At 36.5% G+C, this 16,543-nt stretch overlaps 1 protein-coding gene across 1 annotated transcript in view; it reads left to right on the top strand.

Moving 5' to 3' along the window:
- Positions 1-16,543, top strand: part of abcd1 (ATP-binding cassette, sub-family D (ALD), member 1) — a 45,358-nt gene extending 28,815 nt beyond the window's left edge. The window contains exons 9-10 of the mRNA XM_067414359.1: positions 7,449-7,574; positions 10,741-16,543. Of these exons, the coding sequence (XP_067270460.1) occupies positions 7,449-7,574; positions 10,741-11,035 (421 nt within the window). The 3' untranslated portion in view covers positions 11,036-16,543. The remainder of the gene's footprint in view (positions 1-7,448; positions 7,575-10,740) is intronic.

Raw genomic sequence — 16,543 nt, 5'->3', positions numbered from 1 at the left:
AATATTTTTTCAAAACAGTTATCAAATGATGGCAACCCTCATTATTAAATAATGTGCAGTACATGCAACTAATAGAAATGTTAGTGTAAAGGTTGCACACAATGAACATTTTAGATGTCACAGGGTAAATAATAATAAAAAAAGCAAGTCAATAATGCATATAAATGCCCATGAACATTCACAGTACAAAAAAAAAGAAACAAGTCAACCAAGCAGCTTGTTTTTCAAAGAGCTTGCTTGAGCAGCTTGTTCTTCAACTTTAGGAGAGAGCTTAAGTGTATCAAGGTCCAGAAACGGTTTATTAAAAAATAAAAGGTTCAATCATTTGTGATTATTTTATGAACAATGTCTGAGCTTGTTACAAACAGTATTAGACAGCTCGCAACGCTGATTCTTTAGGAGGTAAATAATAATCATCTTAAATGATTTCAAACATAGAAGCTGTTAAAATATTTAATACAAATAAGAAAATATTTCAGAGATCTACGATGCTTATCAGTTGTTTCGGTCTTTCTTTTATATGGTATTCCAATACGTTCAAGATGCTGCTGTTGTTGCAGAAGTAGAGGCTTTATACTACCGTATATTTAAAGATTGGACCATTAGCTCTTCATTTGTGACGTACTGTTTAAGCATTTGTAAATAAGACCGGAAGAAACCATGATTTTTGGTATTGGCTAAGCATGTGTGCACAGAAAATGCATGCATTTTAGAATTATTTTAAATGACTGGATATTGTGTGAAACCAACATGGATTGTGTTAATGTGTGGTAAAAACAGAAGGTCGTTGCGCGAATTGTGATTCGAGTTTTGGAAAATGCGCCTACAGATTGTGTCCTACAAGTACCCGCATGTTAAAAGTCCTACATGTCACCAGAGAGAAGTGTATAATTGTAACGCACTCCAGTTATGATTTACAAAACAAAACAAAAAACAGAAATTAGATAGTGTTGAAATTTCTTTTTGTGCAGACTTTTAAGATAATGCTAAGATGATATTTTCAGTTAAAGACTTTTACTGACACAGTCATATTAATTTGTCTCAAGAAAAATTAAAACACAATGCGCATATTTTATGTAACACATCAATAATAATTTTAATGTTTTTCAAAAAATACAAACAATTTTAAACAATATTCTACAATTTGAGTGAATTATTATTAAGTTTGTAACATAGAGGGTATTGAAATTGGTTCCAATAAACAAAAAAAACTAAGATAATGTCAAGTAACACAAAACAAGGAACATTACAATTACAATGTAATTGCTAAAATACTGCATGGTTTTACTGAAACGTATTAATATTTTCAATACAAAGGACTTAACCATGTAATACGAATACTGATTGATTGATTGATTGATTGATTGATTGATTGATTGATTGATTGATTGATTGATCATTCAGTATCACTCAACATATAACTCAGCTTAAAGAACATGTCTATCAGTGAAAAGGTGCTGTGCAGCATAGGCATGTCACTCCACAAGAGGACAAGACTCTTTGTACAGCATTCGAAAGGGTAGTCCTCTGGAATTGGGAAGTCATTATCAGAGTCGGAATCACTGCTGCTTTGAAGCCAATACTTTGAATTTCGAATTTCAGCCTCCTCATAACATTTACGCAACTTAAGGCGGTTTTGTTCATGTAGCGTCTTGTTCCTGCAGGTTGATACGAGTACGTAATCATCAGGCTTTGGTTCCTTACTGTCCTTTGTCACCTTGTACCTCACATTGGGCGTCGCTCCATCCCATTCGTTTATGTAATAGGTTTTACTAGCAACCCCATTAAGATCGCTCCAAACACGGTTGTAGAAAAACGACCAGTCTTTAGCGGAGAAAAGCACGCAAGGTGTCTCCGATGTGAGTTCTTCTTCAAAAAATTCCATGGCGTAGAGTTTGACCGTGTGTGATGTCTTGTCAAAAACAAACCCACCGATATAAACGTCACCTAGCAGAAATTCCTGTTTGACAAAATCTTCATCTTCATGAAGAAACTTGGTCAAATGGATCCTCTGTTTTTTCTGTAGTGCGTAAGGAAGGTTTTCTACCGTTTCAACAGAACTTCTTGTCGGTGTTACACCCACCAAAGATGTTTCAGTAGTCATTGTAACGCTAGAGTTGCAGACCGTTTCCTAACTTCTTTAAACAGGCCTACTAAATTATGTAGGTAGGGGCTGTAGCTTTGATGTGACTAACAAGAATGTGGTGCTTTCGATAGCCATAAAACACCAGCCGCTTTAACAGACTCAGTGAGATTAATCATGTCACGGCTTCTAACCCCTGTTCTGTGGATGGTAAACGTAATATTTCAAAAAGATCAAGACTCGCTATTCATGTTGATGCATTATGCAGACAGACCCCCTAAAATAACATAGTTTAATTTTTTTAATGCTGTATTATGCCTGTTTGACTCTGCTCAAAGTGTAGTCTTCGAAACAAAATGTAAAACTGTCCTCTACTGGCAGGGAAAAATCTACTTTACAAACTTTTACAATAGATCAGAAGAAAGGATTTCTGTATTATGATTTCATTATAGCTGAATGTCTCTTATCTTATCCGTGGTAAACATTTGTGGTAAATTGTGCACGCGTACTAATTGTTGCATAAAGATTATGCTTGAATTGACCTAGAACCTAAAACAGGAACAGGTTATGTTGATGAGGTATTATCCCGCTAACAAATCAGATGGAATTTTTAGCACATCTTGTTTATTACAACCGATGTGTCGGACGTCAGGGTCAGATGTCGAAGATAGTTGACGACACGTCACAATCTTTAATGTCAAGTGGGATGTTGAAAGAAACGATTCGTTACATAATTTGAAATGTTGGTTTGTCAAAAGAAGAGTTTGGTCACACATTTAAAATCATCTAAACCTCATGCCTATCTGGTGGAGTAGTAAAAGTCATTATTTACAAATCCAAAATAACAAACTTTCACAATTGCTTGTGAATGTTTTTTTTCCTAAATTGATTATAAAATGATAATTTCGTAAATGTACTTCTCGAATTACATAGAGATTTGTGCATGGATAAAACGCGTATAAGGCTAATGTTCAAAATGTGTCTATAACCTTTATAAGAGGAGTCTAACTTTGTTTAACAAGCGCAAACTTTAATGAATGCAACAGGCGTATATGTTTCAGCTGTAGAACAGCAGACTTACTTTTCACGGTGACGGTTCATGTGATTCCTCATCGTAGATGAGACTGAGACTGTAGTGACAGTAAAAGAAATATCACTTTAGTCAAACACTGTCAAATAGAAAGACTGTCGTGTCATTTCTTAATTTTCATTTATTCCTATAATGTTGATGGTGCTCAAAGAAGAGCCTTTGCCAACAAAATTTCAACAAACAAAACGGTCATCTGAAATGTAACTAAATATGACAATCACATCATCAACAAACATTGTGATTCTTGGTGTTTTAATCTTTTAGTAATTCCTCTAAAATGTCATGATACCTACAAAAATAGTTAAATAGTCAACATGTGTAAAACATATTTGTTTGGTATGAACAAAGTTTTGTGTTCTAGGTGAGAAAAATTCACTAAGATTAGGTTTCAGGAGTGTTGCAAAACAAAATGTTTTCCCTGTGGTTGTGGAACATTGGAGGTGAATCGTTTGAAATGTAGGTTTGTCAAAAGAAAACAAATAAGTTTAGTCAGACGTTTAGTAAAAATGCTTAAAATGATTTGCACAAACTTGCACTGACAACGACCAGATAGGAATCTTTACCTCAAAACAAATACCGCCGGGCAAATAAAATGTGAACAGTAATCTTGATCATATGACTAAGAATAGGCAATGGGGGGGGGGGGGGGGGGGGAGATGCGTATGGCAATAAAGCGGACACTTTTTCTTATACAATGTCACTGCTTTCTTACTCTAGGCCTCTTGAATTTACGCAGAGTTTTGTGTCCCACATAATTCCTACAAAGAACATGTTTGGATTGTATCCGTATAGGGAAGAAGCAATGCCGATAAGCTTTAATCGATATCGATTCAATTGTGCCAAAAATAATAAAGGAAAAACACATAAACAGTTGAAATAACGCATAACTTAGCTGGATTGGGATGCGTAAGGCAATAGTAAAGACAATTAAAAATGGTAAGTGTGATAGTAGCGTACAAATATTCACAAGTGAAAGATAAATATAATTGTCTTTGTTTGATAAGAAGCTTCATCTGGATCATTGCACTGCATGATTGTTACATGCCTGATGTGATACTTAAAAAAGACCTAGGTCTATTCCAACATCACAGAGAAAGTATTTTTTCTAATAGTTTGTCAAAAGAGAAAATAATCTTGTTTAGTTGTATTTTAAAACATTGCTTTTTCTTAAAATCAAATGTATTTGGTAGCGTGATTGTCTTGTTTCACAATGTATTAACTACATTTTTATCAGGCTAGTAAAAGTAGCATGAATCTTTGCAGAAATAGGAAAAGTACATTTTATAAAACAAAACGTACCAATTAACGGCTTTGTGTCAGAACACAACGGATATGTAGATGCATTTGGTAAACTTTTTCTTCAAATTTTAAACTAGTGTCATACAGTGTTTTATTTTGCCATCTTACATATGTAGTGTATCTTACAGTTGTGTGCATTGCAGCAAACATTATTGTCAACTAGGAGTTTAATTGATATTGAAACTTTGTAGAACTAAGAAAAGTAAAATATAGATCCATGGGACATGTACCATCTTAAAATGTAAGTTTAATAGTAAGGTTTTTATGCACAATTTTAAATGTTACAGATTCACTGTGCGCTGTTTTGTGAATAACAACTGAAATGAATGACTACCTTGCAGGGCCTGCAAAATCGTTGGGGTCAAAGGGCAATCTCCCTGCTAGCGTCATCCGCTCTCCCAAAGTCTGTTCATGCTGGCCAACAGACAAACTGTCTCAACAACATACATGAGCATTACATTTTCAAAATTCTATGCATTTTGAGTAGATAACTGATAGTATATTTTATGTAAGGGGTATGTTTTCAAACTGATGAAGACCAGTTTGGAAGATGCAAGAAAATAAAAATCATATGCGACTTACAATCCTAGATCACGGCTACCATAAAATGTTGGACTATTGTAGTAGTAGTATAAGATATGACCGGTTATTATTTAAAGATCGTGCTCAGACATAAGACGAGTAAAATTAAACGTTACTAATGCTGTGTCTTTGACCACAGATGACAAACTTTGTCGATGTGTTTCATAGCATGGGGTTCATACAAGGTTAATAGTTTAAGACCTGATTTGAATATTTGTAGAAATAAGATCTAAGATTTTATATTTTAAAAAAGCTAAAGTTTTTGAACACACGATTTTAGTAAGAATATACTTTAGGTTGAATTTAAGGAAAATCATTCCTACAATGTGGCATCAGATCTTATACGGATGTCTTATAGCAAGATAAAGAACATATGACTTTATTTAAACTTTAAAGATTGGCTTTAGATCTCATTTAAACTTTAAAGATTATACTTTGAAAGAAAATTAGTACAAACAAAATATTGGCTCTGGAAAGGCATTGGCAGACAAATTTAACATGTGCTGTGACATGATGCACAGAGTCTCAGCTCTAACCCCTCCCGTCCAGAGAGGGTCTGAAGCATTAATTTCATAGTGGAGTACTCTGGGAGGATCGGAGGGTGTTTTGGCTTAAACTATTTGCTTTTTATCTTCTTCAACTCTCTAAAAATTAAAGGTATTTTTATATTTATTTATTTTTATATTTATTATTATATTTTGCTAAAACTATAACTAAAAGTGTTCAAATAATTTGAGTAACATTTGTTTTTATTCATTTAAAATAGAGAAAAGTTAATTTTATAGAACCAATTACCGTGTGTGTGTGTGTGTGTGTGTGTGTGTGTGTGTGTGTGTGTGTGTGTGCGTGTGCGTTTCAGGTATTCCCCTGATCAAAATTTGACCCATGAGCAAAACAGCTTATAAATTATATTAATTAATTAATTATTTAATTATTTTTTAAAAGATGTGGAAAGTTAGATGCAGACTCTCTAAATATTGCTAAATAATATCTCTAAATGATTTTGTGTGAACCGTTTCATACATTGTATTGCTTTATAAGCAGTGTGTTTTTTTTTTTTTTACTTCGAATCTATAAACACTTTTTGATGCAATTTGCAATTTTTTGTGACTCCATTTTATTTAAAACTGAAATGGTTGGTTCAGGGTTTTTTAAATATTGTTTTTTATTAAACTATTTTATAAACATTCAACTTTTGTGGGGTAGATTTTCGTTTATATTATTTGAAAAGAAGAGAATGCTTGTGAGAGATACACTTGACAGTTTTTTCACAGTACAACATGATAATATGGAATGAGGTGGAGGAGGGTCCTGATAGCCCGAACTTCAAAGGATAAAACTTTCCGTCACAAATATATATCATAACCTCTTCAAAGGATAAAAAACAACATATATTATCATTATTAACGACTTCATATATTATTAACGACTTCAAAACATCATATATTATACCCTCTTCAAAGGATAAAAACTTTCCGTCACAAATATATCATACCCACTTCAAAGGATAAAAACATCTGTCAAAAACATTATATATTACACCGGTAATCCCCATCAACCCCGGAAGGTCAAAGGGGACGTCATAAATTATACCCGTAATCCCCATAACCCCCCCGGAAGGTCAAAAGGTCACGTCATAAATCATACCGGAAACCCCTCCATGACCGTGACCCCGGAAGTTCAATCGGGCAAAAGGTCAAAAGGTCAAAGCCATAAATCTTTTTGTCATAAGCTGAACCCTATTACTACTGTAGTATATGCTGTCAATTATAGTTCTTAGACAGAAAATCGGCAGGTCACACTATACAAAAAAATCATAATCGGCCAAGAAAATGGCAATCGGTGCATCTCTAAAGTATAACACACATTTATCTTCAGCCCCCAATGGTTTTCAAATGATTTGAGGCAGACACATTTTTCACACTATACTTATTCCTGGACTATCATCTATTTAAATCCAAGTTAAGAATCAGGGGTATTATTAGGTATTTTCCCAGTAATGATCTTTCAGTTGCTTGAGATATTTGTTGTAATGATATCCTCTCTCTGAGAGAAAAAATAACACTTTGAAGATGCTAAATTATGATACATGTAGGAAAGCTGCGCTTGGTTTCATTTAAGCCACCGAATTGATAAATATTTAATTACTGAATGTTATAGTGTTTAACTGGATTCAGTGTTTTTTGGAATCTACACAGCCCATTTTGCATTTGAAGCAAGCAGCTGCTTTAGGGAAGATTATTGTAGAACCACTCAGATATTTATTAATATGAAAAGTCAGAATATAAAAACTTAAAACAATTCAACTGCCAGCTACTGCTTTTAAGTCTGTTTAAAAAGTCTCCAACAACTTGTGTGTTTAAAGCTGATAAATCTGTGGTTTATCTCTAACAGGCCTCAATATGCCCTCCTAGACGAGTGCACGAGTGCTGTGAGTATTGATGTGGAGGGCAAAATCTTTGAAGCTGCAAAGGATGCTGGGATTGCACTTCTCTCTATTACACACCGTCCTTCTCTCTGGTGGGTTTTCAATTGTGTGAAAATGAAGAGCGGTTTCTCTATTGCTTGTGTGTGTGTGTGTGTGTGTGTGGGGGGGGGGGGGGGGGGGGGTGTTTATGTTAATTCAGGAACTAAGCATTGAATCATAAACGCATTAGATTAAAGGGGTCATATAATGGAAAACAGGATTTTTCTTCCTCTTTTGAAGTAGAATTTTTGATGTACCGTGTAGACATACTCTGCATTCCCGACACAAAACTCCCTCGCCAGACTAGTTATCCAACAAAGCTGCAATAATGGGCTGTTAAAGGTGCCGGATGCCTAGCAAAAAATCAGAAGTAGGAGTCCTGAGAGAAAACACCTGTCTCTGTGATTGCACTAGAAAAAGAAAAAAAAATTCAGGGAAATGGCAGAAAACTAGCAACCTAATAATGCTCTATGCCTATCAATATTCTCTTATGGGTCCTGCACACTGTGCGATTTTTCAAAATCCTTTGCGAATGTCCCTTGTCAGACTGTACGAACATGATCGCCATGTCACACTGTAAGATCTCAGTTGACATTAATGTCAGACTGCACGTCAGTGAAGGCGCGCTAAAAACGGACGCGTGCAAAAAACTCACCCGGAGCTTTATATCATCAATGAATGACTCGTTTGGTGACGGTGAGCTGCATTACACGCGGGACTGAAATGCTGGCTACAAAGAAATCTCTAGCTCTCGTTTTGGTCATAGTTTGTCTTGAAAAACGAGATATTTGACTGTCGTCGTAGGAGAAGTCACACTGCAGGATTGAGTGCCAAATCTTCTGACACTGCCAGAATTTCGTCTGAGGTAAAATTTGATCGCAGCGCTCATTAATCGGCTGCCGGTGAACATGTCAAACTAACGACCAAAGACTTCAGATTTTAGCCTAGGATCAGAGGAATCTTTTAGGATTTGCTAAATTTGTCTCAGATGGCCAAATCGTGGCCAAAAGCGCACAGTGTGCACCCGGCTTTAGTCTTATTTTAGGGTTTGGAGGAAGGGTGAGTGATTGAGTCTTTTAGGAGATCTTCACAATCACATGAGCACATTAAAGGATTAGTTCACTTTAAAATAAAAATGGTCCTGATAATTTACTCACCCCCATCTCATCCAAGATGTTCGAGTCTTTCGTTCATCAGTCGAAAAGAAATTAAGTTTTTGAAGAAAAAAAATTCAGGATTTTTCTTCACATAATGGTTATCAGTTCACCCTTCGACTGGAGTTTGATTGACAGGCAAGCTGACCAATCATAATCCACCAAATTCACAATTTTTGTCCGACGAAGCAGTCAAGAGAGTTCGTAGATTAACGTCGGTGGACATGAACTTGAAAAGCGGTGTGTACTGACATCTTTCCGCGGCTGAAACAACAATCCTCCTGAAGTTCATTCATGTTTATTTGACACTATAAATGAACTAGAAGGAAGAGATAATCGGTTCACGAGCGGCTTTAACTGAGACGCTACAGCAACCTGTTACCACACATTAAAGAGCCACAAAACGGTATTTATTGTTTATTTATCTTTAAAAAAAAATGACAGAATTTTAGAGTTGAGATTTAATTTTATATTAAAAGCAACCTGCTCTGTCTTGTCTTTCAGTGCGTTGTTAGTATCCTCCTTGCTCTGCGATGTGTTTTTCACTGCATGAGAACGTGTGTGGTGCTTGTCGGACATAGCAACAGTAACTCAAGGGGGCGGTCTTTACGAACGGTCGGTTGAAGGTCCAAATCAATGCCGTTTCAAAGGGCTTCGAAAGGCTTCAGAGGCTCTACACAATCCCAGTCGAGGAACAGGATCTTATCTAGCAAAACCATCTGCCATTTTCAAGAAAAAAATAAACTTTTATATACTCGTTAACCTTGTTAACCTCAAACTTCAAAATCGTCCGACATCGTTGTTTTACCTTGTTTTGCTAAAGGATGTTTGTAATAGTCTTTGCACGAGCGCTTTGTAAACATGGGGCGGTACTTCTGCCTACGTCGACCTAACGTGACCTTTCCGACGTGATTGCGCAAACTGTGGCACCGTCACAAAGCAGTGCAAGATGAGCAATTTAGGTTAAAGTATATATATATATATATATATATATATATATATATATATATATATATATATATATATATATATATATATATATATATATATATATATATATATATATATATATTTTGGACCTGTGACCGATGGTTTTGCTAGATAAAACCCTATTCCTATTCCCAGCTGGGATTGTGCAGAGCCTCTGAAGCCCCTCTTTTGAAACTGCACTGACTTGGACCTTCAACAAGTATAATTCAACAAGTCCATTATATGGAGAAAAATCCTGGATATTTTCATTTAAAAAAAACGTAATTTCTTTTCGAATGAAGAAAGAAAGACATGAACATCTTGGGTGGCATGGGGGTAAGTAAATTATCTGGAAATTTTCATTTTGAAGTGAATTAAGCCTTTAACATGGTTTGCTTTGATTTAGATTTTATTGAAATAAATGAATGCTTTTAGTTAGTAAGAATGCATTAAATTGATTAAAAGTGACAGTAAAGACATTAATAGTGTAATAATGATTTCCCTTTCAAATTATGTTCTTTTGAACTTCATACTAATCAAATAATCCTTTAAAAAAATAACAGAGTTTCCATAAAAAATATTAAGCAGTTAAAATGTTTTCATCATTGATAATAATAAGGATTTTTTCTTGATCAGAAATTATTTCTGAAAATGTGAAGACTGAAGTAATGATAAGCTTAAGGTTCAGCTTTGAATCACAGGAATAAAAATTGAACATGTTGGTCCACGAATTATGCCAATACCCAGATATTAGCTAATCATCATAATAGAGATGATTTGCATATAGACATCTTAACAGTAGTGTAGTTAAAATGCATGTTTAATTTCAAGGATAGTGGGTGAAAAATGGTCATCAAAAACTAAATTACGAGCAAGAAACCTGTATTACAAGAGGAGTTGATAAAATAAATAATAATTAAACTTTAGAAGTGTATAATACAGCAGTTTTATGCTTACTGTAAAACTTTTCAGTAATTCATGGTAAAAAAAACCCACAAAAAACATGTGAGGACACTGCACAGGTTTCTCTACCAGCATCTTTACATTACTTTAAATCCAAATTACACCCACTGACCTGAACTTCCTCTGCTTACAGGAAGTACCACTCCCACCTGCTGCAGTTTGACGGCGAGGGCGGCTGGCGCTTTGAAAAGTTGGATGCCTCCACGCGTATTTCCCTGCAGGACGAGAAGCTCAGACTCGAGACCCAGCTCTCGGGAATTCCCAAGATGCAGCAGCGGCTGGTAGAGCTGTGCCACATTCTGGGGGAGGACAGCAGCCTGCCTAACCCAGGGGAAGTGGAGGAGGACGACGGGATGGAGGGACAGAAGGAGGGGGAGGAGGAGAGAGATCTGCTATCTGCTGGAAAAGGGAAAGACCTTATGGAGTGATTTGAAGATAGATGACGGATGTTTTCGAGGCCAGGTGTGAGCGTGCGTGTGTGTTTTGTGTTCATATATCGACCTACACATTGTTTAGATGCATGTATTGAGTTAACAATGTGTTTCTAATAGGGTTAGGAAACAAGAACTTAATCAGAACCAGTTCCATTTTTATTTTTTTAAGAAATGCCTTAACGGGAATCATTATAAGGAGGTTTGGTTTTCGTTAATGATACTAGAATGTTTGCATTCCACACAGATTCAGAAGACACAGTTATTAAATATGCAAAACACGCATCAGAGCGACCTTAAACCACCTTTGCTGTCATGATGATCAGTGTGCATCTTATTTTCTGTTAGCTGTGCATGACAATTTAAATCGAATTAATTTAAAAGGTCTGTGAAAACAGCTTTTTGTGGTAAAGTGTCCTGTGCTGCATCTGTAATGGAAAGATGGCTTTATTATTATAATTTTTATTACATTTAGGGTCAGCCATTCAGATTTGAAACTAGCAAACAGGATGGGGAATTCTGATTTAAATTTGAAAATAAGGAAGTTTAATTAAAATGAATTGAAATTTAGAATTTCAAGAAATATATGTAACTGCCATTTTTATTTAAAAGTTGTCAAAAAAATTGAAAAAAACAACTTTAAAATCATAAAATTTCGGAAGTTTAAAAGCCATGCAAACAAGAAATGATTAAAGTCCCCCTGCAGTCAATAATGTTATCCCTTAAAACTCATCTTAAAGAAAAAAAAGAAAAATGGTTTGAAAATAACTTAAAGGGTTACTTCAGCAATTAGCATATGGCTTTGTATCAGTAGAAACCCTGGAGAATATTCAAATTATTGTGCTTTCCCCCCTCATATCTCCCTGAGACGAGAGATTTATGCATTTTATTTCTGGAAAAATTCCTCCTATGATGCAAAATGACGATTTTTGCATCATAGGAGGAATGTTTGCCCAGAGGCTAAAGACTACAGCCAGCAGAGGGAGCCATTTCCGCATGTTTTGAATCCGGAATTGGGGGATGGAGATTACACTCAGCTCGCAGGGAGAGCTCAGCTTGCAGACAGGATCATTTAAACGGAGCTATGGTGAGCAATGTAAGTCTTTTAACTTCTCAAATTCATTTCTATGAAAGTTAAGCTTGCAAAGGCATGAACTGAAACGCGCCAGACTGAACTCGCGTTGTGAATGTATGCCGCGAATGTAGTTGCGATTACCTCAGCTCTCATCACTCCTGCAGTTAGTGCTCAGTGCTGTGATACTCGCGCGGTGACTCACTCATTATATTGAACAGACACGTTCAGGTTTTAATTGTAGTGTCTTCTCTCTTCTCTAACTCAGTCACTGTAATCAAGTTGGTAGCGTTGGGAATGGCCTCACGGGGCAGCGAAGCATTCTGGGAATTGTAGTCTTTCATCCCCATGGGACAAAAATACATTTTCTGTCTTTTCTCAGTCTAGAAGACACCAAATTCAAAAATAATTTCACATTTCTACTGCATTGATGACCCAGTTTAAATACAGATTCATCTTCCCAGCGCTGAAGTACCCCTTTAAATATCTTTGCTTAATTGGATTAATGAATATGCAAATTAGTCCTCGCCTCCACTCTGTCGCAGCAGCTCGGACTTTCTGATCCACTCAGTGAACTCTAGTAAACGCTACACGATGACAAGTGGAAATATTGGTTTAGTTCAGCCATATATGTTTGAACAAGAAACTGATTCAGAAGAAGAGTGAGGTTAAATTATTAAGGCTTAAATACAAGTCGATGTATCAGAATGGTAATGCGTTTTATTTGTCGGTATTTACAATGTCGGTCATGTAGCGGTAAAGCCCCTTTCACACACCGCATTGACCCTCATTGCTAATTGCCTTCTGTGTGAACGCAAACACGTCCTGTCCTGGATTGATTCCGGGATAGAGACCTAGTACCATCGCTGGGATCAGCCCTGGAAATTACCCAGTGTGAATTGTTGAATGGTATGCGATGTGCTAGTTTATGATTCAATCAGAAAAAAAGCACTAGTGTGGTTTCTTCATCATAACTGCAGTTTATAGACAGACCCCAAAAGGGAGTCAATCCCATAGACCCCCTATGTTAAAATGCCCAACTATACAGCCTGGTACAAAAAGTGTTTTTGGTCTATAGAGCTACCTTTGCCCTTCATTAAAACAGTAAGGTGAATGAATTATATTAAGCCTTAAAAATCTGCATAATTAAGGGCGTGGCCACTTGAGTGACAGGTGGATTCCTGCTGCTGTCACTACTAGCCGTTTGTCTGCTGTCTGTTAGTCCAAGTACATCCCACTTCTTTGCCCATTTTTGGTTATTCGGGAGTGACGCGCGTCGACACTGCCAAGATGGAGATGGCTGGCTCCGCCCACTTTAGGCTTTAAACATGCTCTTCAGAAACCCACGGGTGATGTCACGGACACTACGTCCATTGTTTTATACAGTTCATGGTGTAAAAGCACGCACAGATTCCGGAAAATCACTGGCAGTGTGAATGAACCAAAATCAAACTATCCCGCCCAGACAGATTATCAGTGTATTTTCTGGAATCTCTCTGTGAAAGGGGCTTAATTGATATGATTAGCCTTTTGCTTGGCTATTTTATCATACAGCTAATAATGCGTTGCTAATATTACACAAACCATGATCCTGTTCGCCATCTCCGGTTCAGACAGTTTTGTACGTATTGAACATTTAAAAAGTCACTGGAGAAAAGCCTAGCCCTGCACGTTAATGGGATTGGTTACATTGCAATTTTAAGGAGAAAATACTCAGCAATGGTGTTGATTGATGAATTTGCACATGAAATTCTATATAGATATAGATATATATTTTTACAATCATCCATCTTTCTGTCTCAAAATTACTAAAAGAATCACAGTTAGGAATCAGAATTGGATCTCTGATATGTAGACAAAACGTACAGTGAACACTTCAGAGCTGTTGTTAGCTGTACAAAGACAGTGCAGTTAGAGAGTACAGTTTGTTTTGTTTTTGTGTGTGTGTGTGTGTGTGTAGCACTCAAGTTTGGGTGTGTTTTGGGGGTTGGGAGACAGCTGCCAGCTCCACCAGGTGCGGTCGATGATGAAAGCACCTATGAAAGCTGTTCCTCATGCTCGTTATCGCTGTTCTCTGAAGAATTCTCTGGAAATCTGCGGGACCCAGGCGGCGTGTGTGTCTGCGCGTGTCTTTAGGGAAAGGGTGACAGTCGAGTTTGGGCTCTGCTGTTTCGTATCAGTTCAGTGGTGGTATTGTCAAACTTCTAAGAAGTTGCCATGAATGCTGTAGCTCAAATCCGTGCTATGTTTTAATGGAAAATCAAAAAGGGCGAATTTGTCCTCAGTATAGATGGTAAACGTCTTTGCTTTCATGCAATTCTAATTAATATTTAGAGAATGACCACATCTACATGCATCATTATCAGGATTGGTACAGTATGTGTCACGTTAACTGTTTACCGTACATGTACAGTAGTGGCCAAAAATGACGTCCGTCCTAGGAGTTAAGATCTTTACCCTTTATTTGAATATTATTAGAAATGTGTTATAGATTTTGCAAGCATATTGCATAGTTGTGCTTGGAGTCAATTGATTTATTTATGATGACGCAATGAAACATACCATATTGTGCATGGATACACACATTGTTGGCCAGGCTGTCATACAAAGAAATTGTGAACACGTGCAAAAACGAGAGAACCAACAAAATATAATTTATTATATTGTGGTCGATGTTTGCTTTTTTGTTTTTCTCTACATTTTGGTTGCTTTTTTGCTAAATCGTTTTGTCAGACAAATACCATGAAGATGTAGTTGATTGCCCCCTTTTTACAAGATATAAAATAAGTCTCTGATGTCCCCAGGGTGTGTATGTGACGTTTGAGCTCAAAATACCCAACAGATCATTTTTATAGCATGTTAAAATTGTCACATTTTTAGGCCGAATAAAATTGTGCCGTTTTTGTGTGTCCCTTTAAATGCATATGGGGCGGAGCTTCAAGAGCTTGTGTTAGCGGCTCTGATTACCTCGTGCAGACAGGCAATGAAAGCCTTTTATGTTCAAACCCAAGTCGGACAATGATGGATAGACTCAACAGGATGTTTCTGAATGGTTGGTTGATGAATTGATATAGCTGATGTGGAGTTAAGTTATTGATTAGCATGTTCTGTCATGAAAAACTAACCCCCTTTGTTGTGTTCCCGGGGGCGGGGTTTATGTAAATTACAGGGTTAGTGATGTCACTAACCCGTGAGGAAGCTTGTGTAGTCTCTACCAGCCGTTTTTTGGCGTACTACCTGGCGTACTTGAATGTGTCCCGTCCCGTCATAATAAAAGTCCCGGTACTCGCGAGCCGTTTAGAATAAGCGCCCTCCAGTGGACAAAAAGTTGCATAGTGCACCTTTAACCAAGTTAAGTGCTTTGTTTTCCTTCATATTTTAAATATTTAAAAAAATATATACATTTTCTTAGATTTTGATAGTTTAATCGAGCTTATAGGGTCTTAATTAAATATTGCCCCCGGACATCACTTTTGGCCACTTCTGTATATAGGAACATCTGAATAGCATATAAACATCTTGATAACGTGCATGTGAATGTGTGAATTCTCATTTTAATATGTGACCTTTTCTTTAAACAATCAGCGAGAAGCACCTTACAAGGAAATGTTTCCAGTCTAATTAAATTTCTCTATCTTCATAAGACCTCTATCGCTAATTATGTCAATTGGAGGAGATCATATTTTTCTAGTAATTAAACTTTTATTCTCTAATTTTGTACAAAAAGCCAGAGGGTAGATCTGATACGACTTTTTAGAAATGAAAAGCAAGGGCTTGATTGTGTTGGTCTGAGCGCAGGGCCTGAAGGAGCGCCCATGGACACGGGATGATTAAATCAGCTCTGATTTAGCCCACGGTGATGCCGTCTGAAATGTGTATTTGTGTTAGTTGAAGGATGATGACCGATGGAGTTCATTAACCAGACTTCTTCCAGCTGAGAGATTTCTTTAAAGTGTCCTTAGAATTTCAATCCTTTGTGTAACATTTCAAAGTGCTTTTGTCTCTTGTCGTGTGCTGACTTCAGAAGGTCAGTCACTTTAGACGTTTGACACTTGTAACATTTAATTAGTGCTTTAAAAGAACTTTTCCATTCAAAAGAAAAATCTGTCCACAATATTTGTATGACATTGAATTTCATAATGTCTGTATTTCTTCCTAAAAGGTTTTATAATGTGTGATTTTGCACGTAATGCACAGATGATTTTGTATCTTAAACCACGATTTGATTATCTTTTCATTGCGAGGATTATTTGTAAGACATTTCAAGCTAACATCTTACCTTTCCTAACGCAAACTGTCTTGTATTGTGTTTTCTTTAGGTATGATTATGATACAACCGATTGCAATGTAATCGATTCGTTTTGGACCCTTTGCACATTTGCCTGAATTAAAAAATGTATCTCTGCAATCTAATAAAACATTTCCTATGAAAA

Source organism: Pseudorasbora parva, chromosome 13 (genome assembly GCF_024679245.1).
Source record: "Pseudorasbora parva isolate DD20220531a chromosome 13, ASM2467924v1, whole genome shotgun sequence".
Lineage (NCBI taxonomy): Eukaryota > Metazoa > Chordata > Actinopteri > Cypriniformes > Gobionidae > Pseudorasbora > Pseudorasbora parva.
This window is presented reverse-complemented; position numbering and strand designations above follow the sequence as displayed.